The sequence below is a fragment of the Diadema antillarum genome, unplaced genomic scaffold (genome assembly GCF_040938485.1).
Source record: "Diadema antillarum isolate AM-2024a unplaced genomic scaffold, OU_Dant_1.0 scf00000073, whole genome shotgun sequence".
NCBI classification, from domain to species: domain Eukaryota; kingdom Metazoa; phylum Echinodermata; class Echinoidea; order Diadematoida; family Diadematidae; genus Diadema; species Diadema antillarum.
Genome location: NW_027270962.1, coordinates 1649505 through 1677092, shown reverse-complemented (window position 1 = coordinate 1677092; position 27588 = coordinate 1649505). Strand labels below are relative to the sequence as shown.

General features: G+C 39.2%; 1 protein-coding gene across 1 annotated transcript in view; it reads left to right on the top strand.

Annotated features, from left to right (window-relative positions):
* The window catches only part of LOC139717248 (kinesin-like protein KIF27), a 49460-nt gene extending 26093 nt beyond the window's left edge, over positions 1-23367 (top strand). Inside the window, exons 16-33 of the mRNA XM_071628745.1 lie at positions 621-757; positions 1508-1596; positions 2548-2716; positions 3846-3942; positions 4547-4714; positions 6765-6908; positions 7801-7890; positions 11189-11329; positions 12364-12468; positions 13074-13207; positions 14214-14294; positions 14811-14919; positions 15743-15880; positions 16592-16773; positions 18243-18381; positions 20093-20199; positions 21987-22045; positions 23017-23367. Of these exons, the coding sequence (XP_071484846.1) occupies positions 621-757; positions 1508-1596; positions 2548-2716; positions 3846-3942; positions 4547-4714; positions 6765-6908; positions 7801-7890; positions 11189-11329; positions 12364-12468; positions 13074-13207; positions 14214-14294; positions 14811-14919; positions 15743-15880; positions 16592-16773; positions 18243-18381; positions 20093-20199; positions 21987-22045; positions 23017-23063 (2136 nt within the window). The 3' untranslated portion in view covers positions 23064-23367. The remainder of the gene's footprint in view (positions 1-620; positions 758-1507; positions 1597-2547; positions 2717-3845; positions 3943-4546; positions 4715-6764; positions 6909-7800; positions 7891-11188; positions 11330-12363; positions 12469-13073; positions 13208-14213; positions 14295-14810; positions 14920-15742; positions 15881-16591; positions 16774-18242; positions 18382-20092; positions 20200-21986; positions 22046-23016) is intronic.
* The last annotated feature ends 4221 nt before the right edge of the window (positions 23368-27588 follow it).

Genomic DNA, 27588 nt, shown 5'->3' with positions numbered 1-27588 from the left:
TAAATCAAATTTCTCTATTGTATGACTGCATAATCTTGTAGTTGACATCCGGCTCTATATTCTGGCCAAATTTTGCGGCGATCGTGCGATCGGTGGCCGAGATTTGAAGGGGGGTCAAATTGACCCCCCCCAGTAAAAACTTGGTCTCAAATAGCCCAGTTGAAATAGGGTTACACACTAGTGTGTGACAAATCATGGGTAGCCTAGTTCATTGGCTATCCAACAGGGTACAATCAAAAACCACGAATAAGACTAGTCAGTGACTATGAGAATGAAAGCATGCACATCCATAACGATTTACTCCAGTTGAGATTCTTCAACTGTGTATGTACATCTTGTGTGTGTGTGTGTGTGTGTGTGTGTGGATCTATGTATGGGTGGCTGTCGAGTGGTCGTGAGGGAATGCTGAGTTGGGCACCAGTACATAGAGATTAGTGATAAAGCTGTAGAAAAACTGGTTATGGGAATTCTTGAATCTATCTGAACCGGACCAACCTTGCTTACTCCATGAATCCCCATACCAAAGGGTTGTTAAGACCATCAACCGCTCCTTGCAGTTGATTTAGTCCTGTTAAGGAGTGATGTTGATTTTGTTTATTTGTTATGTTTTCCCTGGACAGTTTTCCTTGGAGCGTATTGTCCAGGGGTTCCGAGCCAGGAGCCAGCTGTTGATTCGTGAGCTGGAGGATGGAGACGCTGTACTCCAGGAGAGACTGACGGACAGCAGCGAGGCGGAGGACTCAGATCCAGAATCCAGGTCAGTGAGCCGCAAGCATTGCTAGCTTTCATCCAATCATTCATTCATTCATTCATTCATGCATTCTTTCATCCATTCATGCATTCTTTCATTCATTCATCATTCATTCATTCATTCATTCATCATTCCTTTATTCATTCATTCATTCATACATTCTTTCATTTATTTATGCATTCTTTCATTCATTGATGCATTCTTTCATTCATTCATCATTCATCATTCATTCATTCATCCATCATTCATTCATTCATTATTCATTTATTCATTCATTCATTTTTGCATTCATTCATTTGTTCAGTCATTCATTCATTCAATCTTTTATGCAATTATCATTCATCCTCCTAATATCCATCCGTCCAATCATTCATTCATTCATTCATTCATTCATTTATTCATTCTTTCATTCATTCATTATTCATTCATTCATTCATCTATTCATTCATTCATTCATTCATTCATTCATTCATTCATTCAAGCACATGGCACAATATGCCTTGTTGATACCGTTTCCTGACTATTGGGAGTCGCCTGGGGATAGCTACGAGGGGTCAGCATCATTTGCTTATTTTCTTGTGTGGGTGGGTAGGGGGACCACTTTACTGGGTTGGCACCCTGCTCTTTGCAAGGAATGAATGACCTGCTATTTTCAGCTACAAGGAAGCAATTTCGTGGGCCATTCCTCGCAGTAATTTGCAAATGTGATCTGCAACATGGAAACAATGTCTTCTATTTTGTCTCCTCCCCATCCAGAGCTCTCGGCCAAACGTGGAACAAGGAAGAAAAGGGAGGAGTCTCATCGGCACGGCAACGGCGACGGACCCAGATCTTGAACAACAAGAGTAAGTTGAAGACAAAGGCTGCTCAATCTCTATCTTCTAGAAGAGTTTAGTGCTGATTTTTGTGTGTGGATGTTTTGACAGTTTTGATATCATTTGTGGCCAAAGAAAAAATGTGAATTTATTTTCTTTTCAGGCCCTCAGTGCTCACGATGTTCATATTGTTATTTGATATTGCGGCATTATTCTTGGGATTATTCCACATTATTCTTGGGATTATAAGTGGAGGGTCACTAATAAGCTGATATTTCTTAATCTGTTGAGGATGGGCTGATTTTGCTACAACACATATTGTTTTTTCCCATAGACACATGCCCTAGTGCACTCAGGACTTGTCTGCAATGGGCCCATCTATTTCATACCCTGCAATGGAGAATATTTAAGGATACTGAAAAAAATGTGTTATATGTTTCCTGTCAGCACTGGTGAAAAGCATGTGTTTGGAGTAAGTGGTTCTTGTAAGTTCATGTGACATGCCCTGTGTTTCTCAATTCCTTCTCACACAAAAAGTGCTTAACCCGTTGAGGACGGGCTGATTTTGCTACAACACGCATTTCCCATAGACCTCTGCCCGAGTATACTCCGGACTCGTCCTCAACGGGTTAAGAATGAGCTTCAACATGTTTGGGAAAGAAATTCTACATGGTGTTTATAGTGATGATGTTGCCTGTGAAAAGTAGAACAGAAATTTTAAGACAAAACTGGGTTAGACCAGGGCACCGTTTCATGAAAGTTGTCAGCCCTGACAAGTTGTCAGTCTCTGAAAATCGCCATAGTAACAGTCAATGACCAGAGCTTCTCAGCCAATCAAAACCAAGGATTTTACTGAAATCATCAGAGACTGACAACTTGTCAGGGTTGACAACTTTTGGTGCCCAGGATGTAAAATAACTGCATGACTGACAGAAAAATTGTTTTATCAGCTTCTGTTATCTGTCTTTCTTTGGCCATTAGACTTTGGCTCGACGATCACAAAAGGTAGAGCGCCCTCTATTGAGGAGACAGGGTCAGAAGGGGTCGACCTGAGGTCGAGCCTGACGACGGGCCAGGAGCGAGTGAGGGCGTCCCAGCTGCACATGCAGGAATCGCAGCAGAAGCTTCGGGACCTCACGCTGAACATCAGGTGAGTCTCTGCAGATTAGCTCTTTCTGTGCAGGGGACTTTGGACAATGTGCTCAATGCTATCATATTTACTGTGGCCATTGGCAATCGGGCATACAAAGGCCCGAGTTCACGAAGGTGGTACAAATGAAACCATGGTTTAAACCGTGGACAGAAACCATGGTTTAAACCATGGACAAAAACCATGGAGCGCCAAGTGTCGCATTTAATATTTCATTACGAAATCAGTCATTTCGTTGATGAAATGAATATTTTGTAATGAAATGACAACATTTTGTAACTAAATGAACATTTCGTCCACGAAATGATAATTTCGTTAACGAAACGGTCATTTTGTCAACGAAATGACCAATTTCGTAACGAAATATTCCGTGTGACACTTGGCGCTCCATGGTTTTTGTCCATGGTTTAAACCATTGTTTCATTTGTACCACCTTCGTGAATTCAGGCCATAGAGTTAATTGACCCTCAAAGAGATTATATATGAGTAGGCACCAATTTCAAACATTTTAAAGTGAGTCCATCATCACAGCAAAATAAAACCTTTCCAGTTATACTTCACTTGTTACGAACAAGAAATATTCTACAATTTATGGTGAGAAATTTCCCTCATCTTTTTATATTTTTCTTTGTGTTTTTTTTAAAACCAGATTTAATCACAAATATCTCAAATTAAAGAGAAAGTAGGCCTACAGTTTCATTTGAGATAGGGCTGCAGGTTTCTAATGTTTTTTAATGAGGATCTTTTGAGGTAATCTGAAACCTCTTGTAAAATATGAAAGAGCATTTGATTCTAAGAGGAATTCAAAGTTTATTTGATAAAAATTGGTTTTGAAATGGCTGAAATATCCCAAAACAGAGTGATCCTAGTTAAAGATGGGATTCATCTTTTATTAGGATTGCTTTCTTTTACCTTGTTTTTGGATGTCTCAGCCATTTCAAATCCGATTTTTGTGACATAAACTTTGAATTCATCTGAAAATGATAAGGTCGGTACTATTTTGTAAGTGGTTTCTTGGCATCTTGCAGAAAGTTAAACGCCCAGTCCTCATCTTCAGCAATACTATACCATCCCATTAGTCACAAATATCTTGAATTAGCACATGATCAAACTCTTTTTTTTTTTCCAGACTGAAGGAAGAACTGATCCGAGAGTTGGTGCAGACTGGGAAGGACTCGGAGGCAGCCAACAAGAAGTACTCGGAGAAAATCATGCACCTCGAAAAGGTTTGTTTTGGAGCAAATCAGATGAATCTTGATAAGATACGAGAAAGTTTGCTATGATTTGAGGTTCCTGACTTGATATTTTTCATTATAGTTGATATGGAGTTCTGCTTCCTCCTCCAGTATGATATCCTTTTCATATACACAAATACCATGTTTTCTTATCGCCAACTTTGAAAAAATGAATTGTTTTTCTATCCTTTTCAATGTTGCCTATCTCTTCCACAATTTCATATTTTTGTTTTTTTCATGGTGTCATCTGTATATCTTTGTGGTGGCTTCTTTCCCCAATTCCTTTTCCATGTATTTTTTTTTTCAATCTTGTCTCTCTTGTCTGTATCTTCTATCTTCAACTGTTGTTAGTTCTTCATTAATATCTTTCTCCCCCTCCTCCTCTTCTTTTTTGTGTTCTTCCTCATCACCTTCTGTTGCTTCTTTTTTTTTTCTTTCCTTCTTGTTGTCCTTCTTGTTGTCCTGTTGCATATTTCTCCTCTTCTAGTGCTCATTCTTCATTTTCTGCTTTTTCATCTCTCTCTGCTATTCCCTGTTTCTTTTGATGCATAATTTTTTTTTCTTTCCTATTCCGTTCTTCCTCCCATCATTGCAGGATGTGAAGAAGGCCAGAGAGGACCTGACAGAGGCCAGGAGGCACCTGCATGACCTGGGGTCAAAGGGCGAGATGGAGGTCAAGGAGAAAGGTCGGCTGCAGGTCGAGTACCAGAAGAAGATGGAGAAAGCCCACACCAAGGTCAAGGAACTTATGAAGAAGCAGCAGGTAGGTCAACAAACTTTCCTTCTCAATTCTATTCCTTGGGGGTGTTTCATCAATTTAGTCAGTGCTGACGAGTTGTCAGTCAATGACAATTTCAGCAAAATCCTTGGTTTTGATTGGCTGAGATGCTCTGGTCACTGACTGTTACTATGGTGATTGTCAGAGACTGACAACTTGTCAGCGCTGACTAACTTGATGAAACACCCCCCTGAACTCAGTGTGTAACACAGAAGAAACTACCAAATACATGAATGCAGTGCAATTTATACTCTCTCCATCGCTTACATGAACTGTAAACACCACATGTAAATCTTTTTGGGAATAATGCTGTAAGTAGATGATGTATATATCTCCGTGGCAACAGGTGGAATTGTTACCCATTTTTTATATGTTCCACGATGTCAGTGTACGCAGGAAACAAAACCAATATTTCAAAGAGTGCAGAAAGGGAAATTGTCTGTGTTTAATACTTCAAGACATTTGGGGATAATAATATGATATTTCACTTTGTGTATATTTCACTTTTATACCTCACTGTATATTGGAAGGTCAGACAAGCATATGTATACACTTCTGTAGATTGATTGATATTTTTTCTCTCTCTCCCCTTCTGCAAATACATGTACATTTAAAGTCAGGAAGTAAAGACAGAAATATACTAGAAATACAAAAGATTTCCCTCATTGCCTCAATTAGCACCACTCATGTCGGGGCTGCATCTCGCAGTAAATTTAACTATTATACAACACCTGAAAATATGCAAGCTGTCCAATTTGCCAATTGCTCATCATGTGACATGCATTCATAAGTATTGATGCATTGCACACTGTCACTGTTGAGTTCTGTGAGTTTGTTTGAGCAAAAACGGATAGCACACAGCTGATGTCACCAAGTTATGTTGACTCTCATGTTAAATTCATGATCAAGTTGTAATTTTCACACCATTGCACGCCTCTGACATCACAATAAACATGTACCTGTGCCACGCACACTCGATTGGTTACAAGAGTGCACTCAGTCACTCATTTCACTGTCAATGTCTTTACCATTAAACCAATGGCTTTTGTTCACGTAAGACTGACTCTGCTGTGCTAGCTACCCGTTCGCCTTTTGCGGAAATACAGTTGCCATTTCTGTACTTAATTGGAGAATTGGTATGGACCACATCCGTTGATGTCTGAAATGATGTATAAAACAAATAGTGTGTGGTCTTTACTCGTGCAATGGAACAAGATTTCGCACCCGGTGAAAGATGAGGGGCACTATTCAACTCGGCTTTGCTTCGTTGAATGGAGCGCTTCCATCATTCATGTCATGCGAAATCTTGTACCATTGCACTTGTGACCATTCATTATTTGTATACTACTGTGCAGTCACCTCTGCCCATAGTTTTAACCAGATACTCTCCAGGCAAAGTATGACCCTGCACAACAAAACCAACAAAAAGTCACCAGACATAGAATTTTAGTTAAGGGCAGATTCTGAAAGAGCAGCCTCTAAGCTTTAAAATGATGTATAACTCAATTCAAATAGATTCTCCTAACCTATATAAATATTGGAAAGAAAGGCCACACTCTGGAAAAGTTTGAACTGAGAAAAGAGGCTTTGAAGTGCAGGGTCTATTCAAATGCTTAATCTTTACTAAGCTGTGCTACCTGTGCCATGAATGGGACAAAAACCATGATGCTAACCACTGTAGCAACAACAGTGAAGGGATTATCAGATTAAGCTGAAATTAAGAATGCTCTATTACACATTTTCAAAAAAAAATGAAAAGGGGCATCTAAGAAAAACCTGATCACACTACTCTACAAAAAAAGCGGTTGTAGAAAAACTGCTGAAAATCCACTTTCCCATTCACTTTATGATCCCAAACTCAAGAATAATGTAGAAGAAGAATAGCTCTTTCAGAAAATATGGAAACTCAAAATTGACTTGGTTGAACCATTTCATCTTTCTTCAGTCCTCACGTAAAATCAAGGGGTGCGAGTTTTTGTTTGTTTTGTGATGCACGGTCACATATGTTTACTAACTGTTCAACTCTGTTTCCCAGGAATCTGAGCGGATCCTCAAGATGCAGTCCCAGCGAGAGAAGAAGATAGAGGACCTGGAGATCGCCGTGGGTCGGATGAAACAACACCAGGAGCTGCTACAAGTCAGGCTGAGGGAGGAAGGGGAGAGGAAATTAAAACTAGAGGTGAGTCTCAAAACACCCCGTCTCTAAATGGATCATTCTTCTGCCAGTGGTTTGCTTTGCTGTAAAAGCATGGATGACACCAGACTGTTCCATGTTACAGCAGGGGTGTGATAATGTCATGTAAGGTCGAATGGTTGAATACATTGGGCTGTTCCAAGTATTCATCATTTCATGTGAAGGAAATGAAACACTTGATAAGATGGATATATCTTTTGTCAGCAGAAGTGATCAGTACACTCAACACTAGATGAAAATTTACGCATTCTTTTCATGTATCTATTTAAATGTTTAGAACAAACAAACTTTGTGTGGAAAATGTATGGCATCCAATAATAATGTACTTTCCATGGTAACATCTGAAAACATTTTGTCATTTATCATGTCATAAGTCATGTAATAAGTGAAACTTACAGTGATTTTTCAGGTCAGTTCATGAGGTCAACATATGTGACAGCCATATACAGTAGAACTGCTGTGTGACATTTTTGAGGGTGTAGGGCTGCTTGGGCTTTGTTTGACCATAGGGAAGCATGCTAGAGTGCTTTCTTCAGCTGTTAGCACAGATAAATGGAAGCTAATTGTCAATGTAAAGAGATTACCTAATCCTCTTTAATCCCTATTGTGACATCATGGCCTTTCTGTTTAAAAGATCAGGTCACATTAAAAGATCAGGTCACAGAGTCTACAACTCTGTCCACTTTAGATTGATTATTGAATGCTGACAGAAAAAGCGTGGCAAGTTAACTTGTTGCTTCCGAGATTACTCAATTTCCCATTGCTTCAAAACAGGGGGCACCCGGATCTCGTAGTGTAAGTACCAGGGCACACAAAGGTTTATCGAAAAGTAGTTTTGAAATGAAAAACGATCTCTCCAAATCCTTCTCTGCCTCAGAGGGACTTACAGAGAGACCAACAAAAAATCAAGGACCTGGAGCTTCGCAACGAACAGCAGCAGAAGATTCTCAAGCGCAAGACGGAGGAGGTAAGGAAGAGATTAAACTTGAAGAGTTTAAAATTGCTTGTTTTAACTCTTTATGTGCCATGATGTAAACCACCAGTGTGCCATATCATTCTGAGACTGCAACGTAGTCATGCTTTTTGAATACGTTTTGTTCTTCAAATCTATGTAACTTTTATGGATTTTTGTTACCTGGGACATGTAAGAGGCAAAGCTGAACACGAAATGCCAAGCTTTGCTTTGATGTAAATTGTATGACAAATATGATGTGATTGATTTGTTTTCAAATGACCAGTAGCTACATAATTGTAGAGACATGACTTTTGCACACAAAACAGTGATAAAAGCAGAGAATTTACTTGCAAATCCAGTACGAAACACCCCTAGATAGTCAATCCCCACATAAAATGCAAGCTACATGTGACAGGAATGGAATTGCGAGAGATGATTTCAATGTACTGTGGCATTTGCCGATTTATTGATCGGTTTGGGTGGGTTTGTGCGTTTGAGCAGAATATGCAAAGTTGGCATGCCATCGACTGAGTTGGTCGTGCGAAAGTGGCACATAAAGAGGTAAAAGAGGCAAAACCGATGTTGATTGCTATAAGGAGGTAGCACCGCTATTGATCAATGATGATGGAAGTGGTGTGGGAATTGCAAAATAATGTCTGGATTTTCTGGTACGAAGGACAAAATGTGAAGATTAATTGGTAAAAATTTGAGTGTATGTGTAAGATTTTAGAAAATGTGGAGTGCATACTGTGATATTTTTATGTGGTGTTATAGTAATTTCCACATTGATGTGTGTGATACTCATAAGGCTTTTTTATGTTTGCATGTAGAGACATGCCAAACAATGTGACATGAGACTTATAGATATGAATATATACACAGGTGATTTTGACATATAGATATGAATATATACACAGGTAATTGTGACGTATAGATATGAATATATACACAGGTAATTGTGACGTATAGATATGAATATATACACAGGTAATTGTGACATATAGATATGAATATATACACAGGTAATTGTGACGTATAGATATGAATATATACACAGGTAATTGTGACGTATAGATATGAATATATACACAGGTAATTGTGACGTATAGATATGAATATATACACAGGTAATTGTGACGTATAGATATGATTATACAACACCTCAGAATGATGTCGAATTGTGATTGGCCAAGAACATGTCACATGACATTCAATAGAAAATACCTATCAAACTCATTGAGAGTGACAGCCATACAATAGGCCCCTGGCATGGGCCTATAGCACGGCTCGAAGGTACTATAGCACGGCTTCGCGGGGGGCTACTAATGCATGGCCGCTCACAGAGTTCTGTGGCTCACACCCGTAGCAAAGCGCCAGCAAACTACATTGTACAGTGTACGTGCTGGCCGGCTGCGCTGCGCTGCCGGTAAGTCTCACAGACCAGGCGCGGCGGAGTACAGCAACGTTAACGTATACACACAGTTACTTTACCTAGCTAGTTGCATGTATCGCGGCCTGTATACACCTAGCGGTACTGCTGTGTTTTTACTTTTGACTCTGATCTGCTACGTGGACCACAGTGATCCCAACATCAAGACTTCATTTCAAGTTGAGAAACCGTAATTTGATTATTTTTCTGTGTTTTTATACAAAATCATTTTCGGAAATAGACAAAGTCTAGACCTACTACTAGATCTACCGACATCTCAGATCGACCTAACAGCCAGGCCTAACTCGATCTAACGTTAGCGTAGAATGGGTATAGACCCTGCGGAGTTCGTGATTCCTGTGACTGTGTGGTCGAATCATGACGAGTGTTTGAAAGCAGTACACAGGGTGGTTTACAATTCTCTGCCTAATTGTTACATTTATTTTTGGGCCTTCCTGAGTTGGCGGTCACTAATTTTGTATTGTGATTGTGGACAAGGTGTTGTATAAAACGAATAATTTATGATTTTGTTCGTGCATTGGGGCACGTAATACCGCACTCGGCGCGAGATTCGCCACTGGTCTATTCAACGCGGCGCTACGCGCCTTGTTGAATAGACCAGTGGCTCATCTCGCGCCTCGTGCGATATTCGTGCCCTATGCACTCACAACTCATAAATTATTCGTATAATATATACACAGGACTGGTAATTGTGACGTATAGATATGAATATATACACAGGTAATTGTGACATATAGATATGAATATATACACAGGTAATTGTGACATATAGATGTGAAATTCAATATATATACGGGAAATTGTGACTACCAGTAAAAGAAGACCCAGTTAGTTGTTGCAGATTTGTTCACTTTCTACCTGTAATTACCAAGCTTTTGACCTTTTTTTATGGGTCTTCTTCGGGCCTTGAAATACTTAATAACAAATAGCAAGCATTTTCAAGCCACTGAATTTGAACAAAATTATAGTGAAACAAGCACAGCAGTATAGCATACAGTGTATATCGACATAAACACTCTAACAACATGTAAACCTGTTTTGTGTTTGAGGTTCGCTCCCATCTTCTGTGCGTGTGTATGAAGTGTATTGGTGTCTCTGTGTGTCACACTCACTGTATGAGGTTCACAGACATTGTGCTCCTGCGACAATTGCTCTCATGAAATATCTGCAAGCTATTAAAAGCCAAACATAAAACCTACCCACAACCTGCATAACCCCTACCCTAATCCTCATCCTCAAATCTAGCTAAACCGGAAATCCTATCACAACCCTAACCTTAACCCAAAGTCCTTTCCCAATAGAGAAAATAAGATTGGAGCAGTCGTTGCAGGAGCAAATGGCCTGTCACCCTGAATGCAAGTTATGCATTCTACCATGCTTCACAGTACACTGTGTCTTAGCCAACTTGACAGGTGTGTGCGTGTGTGTGTGTGTGCGCGCGTGCTTACCGATGGTGTAAAACAAGGACGTACACACAAACCTTACATTTAAACCAAGGACACAGCAAACCGAGGATGTCCTCGGTTCGCAGACCATTCCAGACGGTCTGCTTTTGCATTTAGGGGTACATGTTTGTAGGTCCCGATTAGCATTACTGTAACAAGTCCTCGGTTGTATAGTAATAACGAATATATGAATAAGTCCTCGGTTGACAAGAGTCCTACTTACACGCAGGTCCTCGGTTATGTGGTGAAATTCTTGTGCGTAAAACATGTCCTTGATTTCCACCATAGATGCGTATGTGTGTGTGTATGTGTATGTATGTATGTAGTGCATTGGTGCCTTCTGTGTTTTACACTCACTTTATGAATGCGTCCCTGCCACACTTCACCATCCATTGTGTCTTTGCCAACTTGACAGGTGGCTGCTGCCCAGCGTAAGCTGCGTCTGGGTGTGACCCACAGTGAGGAGCAGGAGAAGCTGGAGGAGCAGCGAAAATGGCTGGACACCGAGGTGGAGAAGGTTCTCCAGCGGAAGAAGAAGATGACGGAACTGGAAGATGTGAGATGGAGAGCTTCTTGACCTTTGACCCTTCTGTTCTGGAGGGGAGGGGGAATTGTACAGCTTGTACACAAAAGCTTAAAATTTCCAGGTTTTGTTTTTTTCTCCCCCAAATGCAATTATGTCCCAGTCTCAGATCCTAATATATCTGACCGATCACTATATTAAATTATTCAGCTTTGAATAGCATTATGATTTACTCTTTTAGAGTACAGGAATTTAATTTATGTCAGGAAATGATTTACATGTACATTTTGAGATTTGTTTTTTTTTTAAGAGTTTAAAGATTCAAAATTTTACTGATTTGCGGTCACTGGAGTCATGGTTCACTACTGCAAGGCTTCAATGAGCTGGTCACATATTGGAAAGCAAAGAAATCTTGAACAAAAAAATACCCCTGGATAAAGATGGAACATGATTTGAGTGCATATGCAGTCAAAACCGGGGCAAGTTTGTCCCCCGAGCTGTCCCATAATGCATCTAAATCCTTGCGTCGCCGCATGGCACCAAGGTATTGGCGATACCAAGAATTGAATTTATGTCCTAAAGAAAACAGTTCAGAATTAGAGTTTCTATACTTCAGTCACTTTGCTGAAAGTTGTCGTATATTAAAGGGATCGTACAGTTCTGGTTGAGACCTAATTTCAGGTTTCTAACATTTTTAGGTGAGATAATGAGAAATCTCACATGGAATATGAAAGAGCATGGAATTTTATGAGGAATTCAACATTCATTTGATAAAAATTGGTTTTGAAATGGCTGAGATATCCAAAAAAGAACAATTCTAGTAAAGTGTGGGACCCACACTTTGTAACAATCGCTATGTTTTACTTTGTTTTTGGATGTTTCAGTTATTCCAAACCCGATTTTCATCAAATAAACTTTGAATTCCTCTTAAAATGGTAGGCTCTGTACAATATCATAAGAGTTTTCTTGGTATTTTGCAAAATTTTAAAAGCCTAATTCTCATCTCGACCAAAACTGTACTATCCCTTTAATGAATGGTTTATTTCCCCCTCCCCCTTTCTTTATAGGAGTTGAGGAAGAGGGAAGCGATCCTGTCCAAGAAGGAGGTGATGGTGAGAGAGAGAGGGGAGCTGGAGATGAAGAAGCTGCGGTCCAGTCAGTCCCTGTCAAGAGTGAGTTGTCGATTTAACCCCCTCACCACCGCTGCCTCAAAAGGCCATTGACATTGTGTAGGAACAGGTTGTCTATGGGAATGCAAAGCTTGAAGCCAAAATGTAGTTCTTGGAATGGCTAGAATAGAAATACAACTTCCATCATTCAAAATTTGCTTCCAATATGCTGAAAGGGGCTACCAAGAAATTTATCTGGCTGACTTGTTTTGCCAAGATGATGAGCTGTTTTACGGTGTTTGTAGATCCAAAATGTAGAATAATTTCAATCACAGTACACAACTTTTATTTCAGAAGAGCCCTCCCTGTTAACCCAGCATTGTGGAATGGTAGAACGTATCGTGATGATCAAACATACCAACCAAAATATTGTTGCTGAAAGGAACAGAGACCAAGAGTCAATGTATTTTCTTTCATATTCCTCTTAATTTCCACATTATTTGAATTAGGAAAATAAGCAAAGTATCATATAAATATTATAATGTAAATCATAGTACTGAGCACCTTGGGTGTTAAAGTTTGTGAATACACACACCACAATGTAGTAGATTTACACCACGGGGATTTGACACCTTCAGTGTAGTGTTTCCCTCACACTCCTTCCCTAGGACATGACCGGCATTTCGTCCAAGCTGGAAGCGGTCGAGAGGCGGCTGGAGGAGAAGGGTCAGTCGCTGAGGGTCAGTCTGGACAGCGAGCGACCGGTCATTGGTCGAGAGATTGAGAGCCTGCAGGCAGAGAAGTAAGATTCTTTGTTTGTTTGTTTGTTTGTTTGTTTTTTCATTTCCATCTGAGGAGATGGCTGGATAGCCTATATTCAGCTATGCTAAGCAGATCATCCATGGGTTTCAGTTGGATGTGAGGCGGGTTCACTTCACCGGATTAAACACCCTGGTCTTTGCGATGAATAAATGAAGTGGGCTATTTTACGTGCATGAGTTGTGACTCTCTAATACACAGGACCTCCATTTTATGTCCTATCCAAGGGACAGAATGTTTTGCCTCTTACTAGAGGAAACGGTATGATTGAACACAACATTGCTCAGTCCAGACTTGTATTCGAACCCGGGTCGCTTGGGTCGGAGACAGATGCGCTACCGACTGAGCCAACTCTCCGCCCAATTTGGACTTTATGATGGACATTATGATGTCAACCTAGTGCTTGTATTAGGCTTGTTCCCGCCACGACAGACTGGTTTATTAGCACTTTCAAATTCTATCTATAATTCTACATCGTACCTGTGACACAATTTCAATGTGAATACATTGTGTGCATTTTCAACTGTAAACATTTTTGTGAACATCCACAGAAGCACCTCTGGTACACTTTCATGTGAGCAAAAATAATTTGCTTCAATCTCTCTCTCTATTTAAAATTTTTATAGATGGTTTTATAGGTAAAAGATGCAAAAACAGTTTTGCTGGAAATTAGTTGAGTGGACATATTAAATGTACACCTGTCCACAGCCTTGGATTTGATTTTGATATGATTTAAATTGAGTTTGATATCTCTTGATGTAAACCCTGTATTTGTTTATTAGATAAGTGTATTCATTATGATATTTATTCACATGTTTATTTTACTTCTAATATAATCTACATGGCTACTTTTGTATCTATTTTGCGTGGTAAAGCAAAGTTTCCATCTGTTTAATTGTGCAAACTTTCAATTGAACTTTGAGGTATAAATGATGATTTGTGCTTTAGAGCAATCACTTTATTTATCTCATTTTCTCTTTCCTACCCAGGGAGCGCCTCCTGCAACAGAGGATAAAACTTGATGAGAAGTTACAGCAAGGAACTCTCTTGTCTACCACAGAGGAGAGACGGTAACCATGACAACAGGCCTCTCCTCCTTTCCTTCTGTCTTTCTCCTGTCGTCTAGATGTTGTTTTTTTGTGTGTGTTTTTTTTATTGCAGCCTCGAAGATTCAAAATTCAGGATTGATCTTTGGAATCTCCTATCGGGATTCCATGTAGAATTTCAAGAGGCATGCATGTAGGAATGGCAATGCTTGTGTGAGTTTAATTTTTGGCAGTGTACGGCAGAAGAAACTTGGAAGGAGCAGCCAAATCAAAGAGTGCAGACTTGCATAAAAGTTTTAAATTTCAATTATGCCCTGTAAAAATGTTACATGAGTGTGCAGAACACACGCGCGCAGAGCGAAGTCCGCCACGACTACAAAAACGTAGGGCACATGTGCGGCTCCTTGTAATCACTTGCATTATTACAGCCTTAAACAATGTATCATTTGCCCTCTGTAGGTAGTGAAAAAAATGTCTTTGCGACGACATAACTGACGTGAACACTGTTTTATGGATGTTCTCATCTGTGTTCCCCTCAAGGCTGATAGAGTTGGATGAAGGGGTGGATGCTCTGGACGCCGCGATCGAATACAAGAATGAGGTCATCGCTAGCAGGAAGAAAGAGCTGAGGAGGAATGACTTAACCCAGGTTAGTTGAAGAACGTGTGAGGGGCTGCATTACTGTGGCATTAAGCCATTGTCTCCCAAGTTGTGAGAAACCAAGCACTTCTGAGAACCATGATCACACCTGTCCCTAGGCTCTGTGCATGTCAAGAGTTCTTATGTCTATTTTTTCACGTTATCAGAATTGCATCAGGGCAATTACCCCCTCGGCTTAATACTGGGTTGTGATAAGGTTGAGAGTAAAAATTAGGGTTAAGTTTACATCAAGGGTTAGAGTTCGGGTTTGGGAATAGGATTAGGTACAGGATTAGGATTAGGGTTAGTGTCAGGGGAAGGGTGTGGGGCAATTGGAGGGAGAGGGGGTGGTAATTGAGTAATTGCCCTAGACCCCATCAGAATAACTATGTTCTTAATGAAGGCTACATTATCAATATTGCATCTCTATGGTAGCAGAAGATGAGAAATTGATATCGTCTGAGTGTTAGTAGTTTTTTAAACAAGGCAACTTGCTTATCTACCCCCCTCCCCCCACCGCCCCCATCAAACAGCCAACCACTAGTAAGCTTCACTTGCATATAACCATCGCTTAATCCAGACCTCCCAATCGTTCTGAATTCTAGGAAAGAATCTGAAATTTGACCATTTCAAACTCTTATTTCAATGGAAGTTTCCTATTTTTCTTGATAATTTCCATGGGAACTGCTCTTTCTTTCCTACTTTTGAGCCAAATCATCCCTATTTTTCAGTCAGAAAGGTTGAGAGATCTGCTTAACCTTAACCTTGTTGAGCTGGTAAATATTTTGTTAGCATCTACTATAACTTCTACAACTACCACTATGAAACTACAGAGCGAAGCCATTCTAGTCAGCCGACTAAATAGTCTTGCCCCGACGGAGACACGCAGCCTTCTTGCCAGGTACTTTGAAAAGGTGGTCGACCTCAGGGAAGCGGACCGAAGGAAGGAGCTGGAATTGAGCGAGCTTGAGGTAAGACCGAATCGTGATCCTCCTCTCTTTATACGAGCTTTGCTTATCCCTCTAAAGACTGGTATCAAATATATTTGGGTAGGTGTCTATGGGAAATGCGTGTTGTCATAGCAAAATTTCTAGCCCTCAATTGTTTAGCATCAATAGTCTGCATATTGTAAATGTAAAGATGTAAGACTCTATAACCCTGATGAGCAAAACAAGAGTAACGAAAAAATGAAAACTAGTGTATTCAACTTGGAAAGTGTCTCATGCTGTTTATGTACTGGAAGCATGTCATGTGCTGATTTTACATGGTAAATGTTTGTTGTCCTTTGTTGATGTGCTAGAGTATGTCATGTTACAATGTACGTATTTGATATATCAGACCAATGATAGTGTGATAAGCAAGGGCATGATCTTCAGTGATGATTTATGACTAGACTTCAGTGGCCAAGAATGTGTAGTGGTCACTCTTCATCTTTCCTTCTTTTGGCTGCTATGGAAAAAATGTCATTTCCCTTTTTTTTCATTTGTTTTATTTACACATCTGATTTAAAAAAAACCAAAAACACACACACAAAAAAAAAACACAAGAAAAGTACATGAAATGTAGGAACAATACAAGGAAAAAAGTACTTTAGCTTTTTGACAAAAGGTATAACACAAAATGAAAACAGTTATTTCAGCATTTGACCAGTAGTTCTTCACTTCTCTACGGAAATCTTAAAGGTAAAGATTGAAGAGCAGGAGCGGGTCATCCGGACCCTGGAGAACTCCCTCCGCAGCTCCAGCATGGAGGCAGACCGGAAACTGGTGTCGCAGCAGAAGGAGCATGAGAGGAAAGTCCAGATGTTGATGAGAGAACTCCAGCAAGATGGAGGAGGAGGAGGAGGAGGGGACAGCCAGATGGAGTAAGTGATGAAGGAACTTGAGGAGGGGGATGGATGGCTGGATGGAGTAAGTGATGAAGGAATGAGATGAAGGAGATGGATTGAGTTTTTGATGATGCATTGTCATGGTAATGTAAGGATGATCTTGTAGAAGGCAACATGTGTCAAATGTAGGGGAGAATGAAACGAGTGAACGCGAGCAGGATGTAGGAGGAAGAGGGGATGGCGGGATGGTGGGATGGAGTAAGTGATGAAGGAACGGAAGGAGGAGGGAGATGGATGGATTGAGTTTTTGATGATGTGTTGTCATGGTAATGTAAGGATGATCATTAAGGCAACATGTGTCAAATGTAAGTGAGATGAGTGAATGCGGAAAGGATGTACATAGGAGGAGGAGTAGGAGGTGGGGGAGGGGATAGCTTGATGGAGTAAGTGATGAAGGAACAGGAGGGGGATGGATGGATTGAGTTTGTGATGATGCGTTGTCATGATAATGTGGAGATGATCTTTGAGAAGGCAACCCATGTTAAATGTGAGTAAGAATGAGATGAGTGAATACAAGCAGGATTTAGAAGGAGGAGGGGAGGGCTGGATTGAGTAAGGGATGCTGGGTTGTCATGGTGATATGAGTGTTATGCTGGAGAAAAAGAAAATTTTGTAAACATGAAGAAGTATAGGAAGAGCGTTCAGATTCTGATAAGAGAACTCCAGCAAGATGTAGATGAGAAGGAGGAGGAGGATGGATTGAGTTAGTGATGATTGGTTGTCATGGCATCAAGAGGATGTTGTTGGGGAGGGCGTGTTTAACAAATTTGAATGGGAATGATTCAAAGGTCAAGATGCTAGTAAAGAAATGAAATTAAATCATTGCATGTGGACGTACTGGTCTAAATTCCGAGGACGGTTTCACATCCAATCTTGGACGCTTCATCAGCTCATCTGACAATGAGCTGATTTTTATACAACTCGCATTTTTCATACGCACCTGCTGAGTTTACGTGGGACTAGTCTGGAGTGGGTTGAAATATCTTACGTTGCCTTGATGAATATCATGGACACGGCAGCCTGAAAAAAAAGCCATGAGAGAAATGAAGCTCCCAACCCCACAGGGTGGGGAAAATGGGTGTTAGATAATGATGATGATGATAATCATGATGTTCTTAATAATGATGATGATGATAATCATGATGTTCTTGATAATGATGATGATGATGATGATGATGATGATGATGATGATGGTAATGGTGATAATGATGATGATGACAATGATGACGATGATAATGAAAATATGATGATGGTGACGATAGTGATGATGGTGATGATGATGATGGTGATGATCGTGATGATGATGATGATGATGATGATGATGATGATGATCGTGATGATGATGGTGATGATGATGATGATGTTGATGGCAATGATGATGAAACCAACTCTGGTTTCCATGGTAATCACCATCACTTCTCCTGCATTCTCCTCCCCCACCGTAGCGGCATGGAGCACAAACTCCGGGAGTTAGAGAGGGACCTGTACTACTATAAGAAGACCAGCCGCGATCTCAAGAAGAAGCTGCGAGAGTTTGTGACGGCCAGCACTGAATCCAGCAACGGCCATGCTGAAATGAAAGCTGCCCTCGCTCGCCCAAGAGACGAAAGAGGTATAAACAAGTGTCTGTCAAGTTTGTAGTACTATATTTAATAGTTGGAAAGATGCTGCGCACAATGCATTATTTTGTTTTGTTGTGGTGTTGTCTTGTCTTGTCTTAATTCTGCACTGTGATTCAAACACAAAAGCCAAAATTCATAAAGGTTTTTTAGATCTAGAAAGTCAGTTGATTACAGTGTATAAAAATTTTGTCTATGTACATGTAGCTACACACCATACATCTCATATGCAAAACAAACATCAAATGCAGTGTTGTATTAAACTGGAACTGCACCATACGTTGCGTATGCAAACAAACTTCAAATAGTAAACCCAAGATGATATGTGCTTATGCAAAGTGCACCTATTTTGTGCTTTTGCTAGTCCATGGATTAAATTCAAACCTTGGATATAATTCAACCCAGCTCTGTGAATTTGAGCCAAGTGTGCATATTAATGCAGTTGCTTACAAGAGTATGTCGACAAGGTGGTATTGTGCAATGGGCGAGATATATTGGGTTGTATCCCAAATGTTCTGATGTTTTCTGTAATACTATGCAGTGTGTATTAAAAAGAAGGTAATCTAACTTTCAAGGGCTACAATTTCATAATCATCAGCGATGTAGAGCACAGTGTTGGTTGTGAGGAAAGAAGAACTCTTCCTCTTTCCATTGGTGCCTATAAATTATGTTGACAAATGTCATTCATGACTGAGCGCATGAACTTTAATGGGGTATTCCAGGCGATTTTCATAATTTCACATCATGTGGTACATAAATCAAGAGCTCCATGTCTAGATTTATGGAATTTATTGTGGTTCTTGAGCAGAGAAACAAATCTTTGAAAAACCTTACACAAATTACACTGAACAAGGATGATGACATAGGAGGTTCATATATTTCAGAAATGTAGCAGTGGAATTCCATTGCAATACCGCTTGCTTGCGAGTTCACCTGTGTATAATCTATGCATGCCTTCTTCTTTTGTTCTGCTTCCTTGAGCCCCAACTCATGCGTTCTTATGGTGACCCTGCCATATCATCATCCTTGTTCATGGCAATTTGTTATAAATTTCGAAAATATTCTTATTCGTTATCCCGATTATCATAAATTCTGAAACTCTGTCCTCAGTATAACTAATTTATAGTTGTTCAAATGTTAAAATCTGAAAATCATCCGGAGGTCTCCTTTAAAGACAATAATGACAAATTGCGCTTTTTCCAAGTTTGAGTGTCACATGAAGGAGCAATGAATGGCTCACTGCATGCATGAGATCTGTCAATGAAATGGGCTTCCTTTTTTAAGAGGAAACCCAAGCCAGCATAGCAAGCCAGGTCATAGGTCATCACGGCGGCACTCCTGGTTTATCTATCCCTATCTCAATCTATCTATCTTTATCTGTCTATCTGTCTATCTATCTCTATCTATCTATCTGTCTATCTATATATCTATCTCTATCTATCTGTCTATCTATCTATATATCTCCATCTATATATCTATCTTTATCTGTCTATCTATCTGTCTATCAATCTCTCTGTCTATCTATCTATATATCTGTCTTTCTATCTCTATCTATCTATCTGTCTATCAATCTATCTGTCTATCAATCTATCTCTATCTTTCTGTCTATCTATCTAAGTATCTCTCTCTATTCCCCGTTTTCTTCAGATGAAGCCCAAGCCAGCATAGGAAGTCAGGTCAGAGGTCATCACAGCGGCACTCCTGGTTTACCTCATCAACCTGAGCACACTCCGAGGGAGGCCACACCTGTCCGGAAATCCAGAAAGGAAGTCCGGGAACTGAGGTGAGATGATATTAGAGGCATTTGTATTCGTTCTTTCAAGTATTCTATGCCTGACCCATCATGAATCGGAGAATTTGCTGCAGAAATGATTATGTTGTGGCCTGATTCATTTGCTGCCCATTAGGGTTCCATTCGAAAACTACGATATAGCACCGGTCTGCAAATATGTGCATCTTAAGATCATTGGTAGCAGTCGACTCCTGTCAAGATTCTTTAGCTGTGTTTGTACTTCCACTGAGATCAATGATTTAGCTCCACACAATTCATTCTGGAGATTCTTGACTATACAAATGATGCACAGGATAGAGTGCATTTATTTACTTTCTCGTGCATGTTTCACAATTGTAAATACCCTCAAATGCGCTGCATCTCCACTAACGCCACGAAATAATCCTGTGCATCATTTGTTTTATAAAATGGGTCGAAAACTAACAGCATTTTTCACGTACCTTTGTGGATCAAGATGTCCGAAGATGTTCGTCCCAAACATTTACGCACGTCGCACTCGGAAATCCCGCACATATAAGTACCGTACGTATAAGAGTATACGTACGCCACACATGTTATGCACACAAGAAAGGCCGGCCGGCAGCCCGAACTAGAAGTTGTTTACAGGATTGACAGTGCGTATAGTAGTGCGCGACGCACTTGTAACAACTGATTCAGTGCGCTCTGCTAGTGTAAATATTGTGACGTCGGCCGTGCATATGTTAGTGAGAAATTAATACAAGCACACGTGACTCATTTCAGCGCTTGCAATTGGCTACATTCTTGAATCCATTTTATAATACTGTATAACCAAGCCAGGCCAGCCTTCCTACTCCATGGTATCCCCACGCTACCTGGTCTTTAAATTGGCACCCATGAATTTCTATGCATATCTTGCATTGGAGAAAGCATAGCATAAGCTGGTTAATTGTACTACATCTAAACAAGATTGGAAAGACATTTGCCAAAAAGAAAAAGAAAAAAGAATGCTGACTTGAAAGAGAATAAGGAAATAGAATGTGTTGCCATTGAAAAAGTGGTTGGGAATTCAGCAATTTTGAGGCTTCTGAAAATATTGCACCTGAAACAAACAAATTGTATATGTGAGGAAAATGGTGGTTTCGTGAGAAACGTTATATGGGAAATGACATGCCCAACCCTACTGATTGCGTGAAATGGATATTGAATGATAAGGAGAATGATAATTCGAAAAGACAACGTTTTTATCCTGGCCGTTCGGATAAGCTTTTTGACCGGATATGGATGAAACACTGTTTTATGAGTACAAGTAGGCTGCCAACCCAGTGGTAGCTACATAGGTACGGGTGTACACCTTAGCAGTAGTGTATTTTATACCAGCTTAATTAAAATCATGGTAATGAAATTGAAACATTTTACTGTAAAATTCTGAACATGTCTCTGTAAGCAGTATTATTGGTAAATTACACAGTATGCGAGTTTCATAGGTGTTTTGATTTTGTTTAAAAGTGTTTGTTTTTTTTGGTCATTACTGCTTGTAGTTGTTCGTATAAGAGAGAGGTGCGGAGAAGAGAGGGCTGGGTAAAAGAAAGGTCAGACTTTAAGCAGAGAAGATGGATGGACACAGGCAGGTAGCAAGACTGCAAATATTCTTGAGCCTTTGTGTGCATTGAGTGCTGATTTGCACAGAAAACCTCGTAGCATTGTACATACTGGTACAGAAAGGGTTGCGCCAGTTTCCCAAGTTTTCAGTGCTTTGAATTTCCAGTTCATTGATAACAAAAACCCAACTCAATTTGTGTTTGTCTTTATTTTTGTAGTGAAGCGGAGGTCTCCCTGCGAAGGTCATCTGCAAGTCAAAGGTCAAGTTTTGTGGCAGGTGAGGACTTTTTTATTCTCTTGTGGGCTTGAGTGAATTTAATCCACTTAATCAAATTTGGCTTAAAGGGACTATATAGTTTTGGTTGAGATGGGGATTAAGGTTTTATTTTTTTTTTGGTGAGATAGTTAGAAACCACTTAAAATGAAATATCTAATATAATACAATTGTAAGGTGGATTAAAAATTTAGTTGATGAAAATTGGTTTTGGATGGCCGAGATATTCTAGTACAAAGAACCTTTAATTAGGACCACTTTGTTATGCTTTCTTTTGGATATCTCAGCCATAACAAACCCAATGCCCTTTAATATTTCATACTTGTAGTTTCTAATTGTCTCACAAAAAGGTAAAACCCTAATCCCCAACTTCACAACAACAACAAAAAAAAATAGACCATTCCTTTAGGCATTCACTGCTGAACTTAGCCCATCTTTCAGCTCGGTTCACTTGTGAATTGCGCTCATCGAATTAGATCTAAATTGAATGTTTGATTCAACTCTGAATTTTGCTCATACTTTTAGACTATAAGTTGTGGAAAGCTTTGCATAGGTGTGAGAGGTCACATGGAGTTAAGTTTTGGGGACTTTTTGTTTGTAATTTTTCTTTTAAATTTGTAACTATGGAAACATCAGACATATATATGAGATGATGAAGAGGGATCATGGAAAGTTTTGTTTTCTGAATTTCTTTGGCAATTTTGAATTGACATTTGTTTGTTTGTTTTGTTTGTTAGTTTTGTTTGGATTGGTTTTGTTTGGTTTTGTTTGGTTTGTTTTGTTTTGTTTTGTTTTGTTTTGTTTTGTTTTGTTTTGTTTTGTTTTGTTTTGTTTTGTTTTGTTTTGTTTTGTTTTTGCTACCGCACTATTTTGGCCGTAATCTATGTTACTTGTAGCTTGAACGTGACGGTCGTTGAAAAGATATCTTCGAATCTGACCTTTGACCCCTGTCCTGTTCATCTTCATCGTTTCAGATTCAATAGAGAGTGGTGCCCCCACTGGCTCCAATCCATGGACCTAGGTCAAGATGGACCCTGACCTCTGAACTTTGACCTTGCATAACAAAGGTGCTCTTGAAGTGCCTGCCTCATATTGTACGCCCTGTATTCTGTGCCAAGTCCAAATGTGTTGTATTGTGTGTGTGTGTGTGTGTGTGTGTGTTCGTCTGTCTTGTTTTATTACAAAGTGGTATTAGCAATAAGAAGTCTTTACAGAATATAATTTATTATTATATCATAAATTAATCACTTTGAATGTGAAGAGTTTGAGATCTTTTAAGTGTTTTTGAATTTTCAAAGTGTGGCTTGCAAGGAAACAGGCGTGAGTTGGTGTATACACCGTCATGTGTTACGTTCATAGTGATGTTGAAAAGCACATACACGAACTTGATGTGTCAGTATGTTAATAGCAATATTTATGCTATCACTATCATAAATGTGATTTGTGTATGAACCTTAGTATGCACACCCAAGGTATTCACTATAGTTTGATGTACATTTACTTTAAAAGAGTAACTTTTAGGCAGGCGAATATGTATTTTTTACAAAACTATTATATGCAATGCAACATGACATTCTGTCTATTAATTTTACACAATTTCATTGTGTCAATATTTGACCAAATCTGTGGGAAACTTATCTATTACATTCGTACCTGTACAAAAGAGGATGTTTGCTAGCTTGGTGAAAAGTGTGTCAATACCAATAAGTCCTATTGAATTCTCTTTTTATCTCATGTTAATGTCATGCTACCCTCTTTCCCGTTGCTCATACATTCTCTATTCCTTTATATTCTATCCTGTGCATCTTTCTACTTCTACTTCTACTTCTATTCCTTTCTTGTTCTACATTTGTGTGTGTTTGATTTAGTTTGTTCAGCAATCCAACTTTTGTATATTAAGTGCTTGTTCCTTTAATAGTTTGATTTGGTTTTTTTTTTTTAAACATAGATTTTGATGTGCATGTTCTTGCCATGAATGATAAGCCCACAAGGCATTTCATATCAGTTGATGCAAATCATTTGTTGCTTCATCTACATTGACACATTTGCCCTCAATGTTGAAATTGTCAAGGCCCCGTCACACTACAGTGAATGCCCAACGAATGCCAAGTGAAAGCCCAACGAATTCGAAAATGTGAAGACAGTTTGCATGTCTGACGTTCTTTGAATTCATTAGCTATTCTTAGGGATTCGCAGAGATACGCTGGAGATTTTGGACATGTTTAAAAAATAAAATCGGCTCCAGCGTATCTCTGCGAATCCCGACGAATAGCTGATGAATGCAAAGAACGCCAAGCATGCTACGAACTATTCTAGTATTACCAATGGATGTTAACATATCTTCAGATTTTCAAATTTATTGGACATACGTTGGGCATTCGCTGTATTGTGACCGGGCCTTCATGAATCCTGTTACCCCTTTCTGTGCAAGGGACTTATGACAGTGTGTACAATGCTATAGAGTTTTCTGTACCAATGAGCACTCAAAGCACGCAGTGGGGTAATGGGTGGTAAAGTTTTGGTTGAGATGAGGGATTCCGATTTTACCTTTTTTGTGAGATATTAAGAAACCCAGTATGATATATTAAAGAGCATAAAATTCTAAGATGGGTTCAAAGTTTATTTGATGGAAATTTGTTTTGAATTGCCTGAGATGTCCAAAATCAGAGAGAAAAGGTAATTTTGATAAAAGATGGGTCCCTGTTTTTGTAAGGACCTCATTATTATTATTTTTTTCATCTCAGCCATTTAAAAACCAGTTTTCATGAGGTAAACTTTGTATGCTTTTGATATTTCATGAGAGGTTTTTCATTTTCTCACACAAAAAATTGAAACCTGAAGCCCCATATCAACTTAAATAATACCATCACTTTAAGGTCTATACACATTTAATTTCACAACAGACGTGACTGTTTTTGATTCAGTATTTCTCCTTGGAAATTTACCCTCCCCCTCCCCCCCCCCCCCAAAAAAAAAGAAGTTTGGAGCATAAAATGAATGTGAGGTAAGTGAAGTTAACATCGCATAGGCACATATTATTTCATGATCATAGTGAAGTACTTTGATTGAAAAATACAAAAATCTTAACTGATAGTCTTTTCTTTCTTCCTTTCTTTTTTTCATTCTGAGACGTATATTACCTTCCATTTAAGTATTGTATGGAAACTGGCGATACAATATCCTTTGATAATTAATTTCTTTGTTCATAGAATTGGAACCGTTTACAGAGAAAGTGATATTCATAAATTCAAAACTATGCTTCTCTTTTTGTGGAATGAAGAGAACAATAATCTATACTATGTAACAGTTTTCATGATACCTTGATTCAGTGTGCATTGTAAGTTTTATTTCAATGTATCCGGGCAATTACCCCCAGAGGGCAATTACCCTCCGGCTAAATACTGGTTAGTGGTAAGGTTAGAGTAAAGATTAGGGTTAGGCTTAGGCTTAGGGTTAGGAGTTTGGGTTAGGGTTAGGATTAGGTTCAGGATTAGGATTAGGATTAGGGCCAGGGGAAGGGTACGGGGTAATTGCCCTTGACCCTTATTTCAAATCTATTTTCAAAAAAGGCTTGTAGATACATTGTATTAAGGTATTCTTGCTTTAAGTTTGTATCCCCTGAAGTACGACTGTATAATATATCTATTCATCTCTGTAGGTTATTAACTGTTTCAAGGTACAATACTTGCATCTAGCTGTGATTTAAACTGCCTTAATTACCTGAAGCATAGGTAGCAGTGTATATTCATGTACCATGCCAGCAAACAAAGTTAAACCAGTTTGGTTACTTTGTTTTTGCTGACCCCTCTTTCTTTCTCCTTCTCTCTTTATCTCTCTCTCTCTCTCTCTCTCTCTCTCTCCTTTCTATGTGAAAGTATTGTGTTCTAGTGTAATAAATTCTGAATAACATGGGTAGTTTTTTTTTTTCCTTTGGCTAGTAGCTTGTTACAGCTTTCATCTCACCGGGCACCATAGTCTTAAGTTACTGAAATCCTTGCATCTGATTGGCTGAGACCAGATTTGTCAGTGAATATCACTGACAAAACAACACTTGCTAAAATGCCCCCTGAAATGCATTCATAAGAATGATCTGTGCTTTGTATTACACAGTTTATGTGTAGTTTCTGATATGTCATTTATCAGTCAGATCAACAACTTTCTTCTTTTTTGTTTTTATAATTGTGTTCCACCCCAAAGAGTATAGCATATGCACAGTAGGTCTCTGCTAATTCCGGCGACTTACATGTCGATAACAGGATCTTTTAAAGTGCTCTGAGTGCTATACGACTGGAAAGTGTTGCAGAAAAAGCACTTTTAACATCATCATATTAGCACATTTTAGAATACATCGGTCAAGGCATGTCATAACCTTTTCTTTGTCTGATGGTGATTTAGCAACATTCCAAATTTTATATCATCATTAATAGTACTATTTGTAAAAATATGAGCTGTGATTTATTTGTTATGGTAGAATTCTCCAGTATCACATGTTATTCTAAGCCACTGATGTCCGTCCTGGTGAGTTTTTACCAAATAAAATGCACTGTTTTATTCTGTAACAGTATAGCGACGACATGACAAATATATTACCGAGAAAGAAGGGGAAAAAAACATATGCAAACATTACGGTGGTCGTGTGATTAATGTATACTAAAACCGTGTCTATAGTAGTGGTACACTATTTGCATATATATACATGATACACTGTACATGTAACGTTGACCCCCTCCCGATCCTGCAGAGGCCCCCACCCCCCAAAAAAAATAATAATAATGATAAAATGCTCTACGGCCCCCTTGAAAAAGGGGACTTTCATTGTTGTCAAGTGAATGATTGAACATACTGTCCTGAACACACAGCTAAAACAGAGTCATCAGGTCGTGATTAAAAGCATAACTTCAATCAGAAAGACCAAAAAAAAAAAAAAAATGATATAGTGACATAGCAGGCACAATGTAAAGGATTATGAACCGAGTTGGATGACTGCTACGTAACCAAACTATTTTTTTGCAGGATTTTCCCACAGAATGTTTGTGTGTGAATCAAGACATTCAAATGGTTTCGTCCTGGCTGTAGGGGAGTTTCACGGTTAGCGCTTGTTTCATTTGATCCCTACACCACAGACTTTCAAATAACATGGAATGGTTTTGTGATGAAGCGTTATTTGTTTTAAAGCATGTCAACTTTGTAAGCAGTGTATGGTATGAAATGTATGGCGATCTTTTATTAATCGCTGATGAGTCACTTTTCCCTGTACGGTCTAACAAGTGTGAAGACGCTTATCTCTGAACATTCCACATCCGCATTGCCTGGGCATTCGTTTTGTCTAAAAGACAGTAACAAATACTCATCACATTCTCATTTAACTTTTATTTTTGCACTTGCGTTAATCACAGCTGTGAACTCCGTTCATATAGTAGTTACATTCAGACGGCAATCCTTAGCCTCGAGGATAAGCTCTATGGGGCGCCAAATGTCACACGGTCGATTTCGTTACGAAATCAACGTTACGACACTTGGCGCCCCATGAAGCATATCTTCGAGGT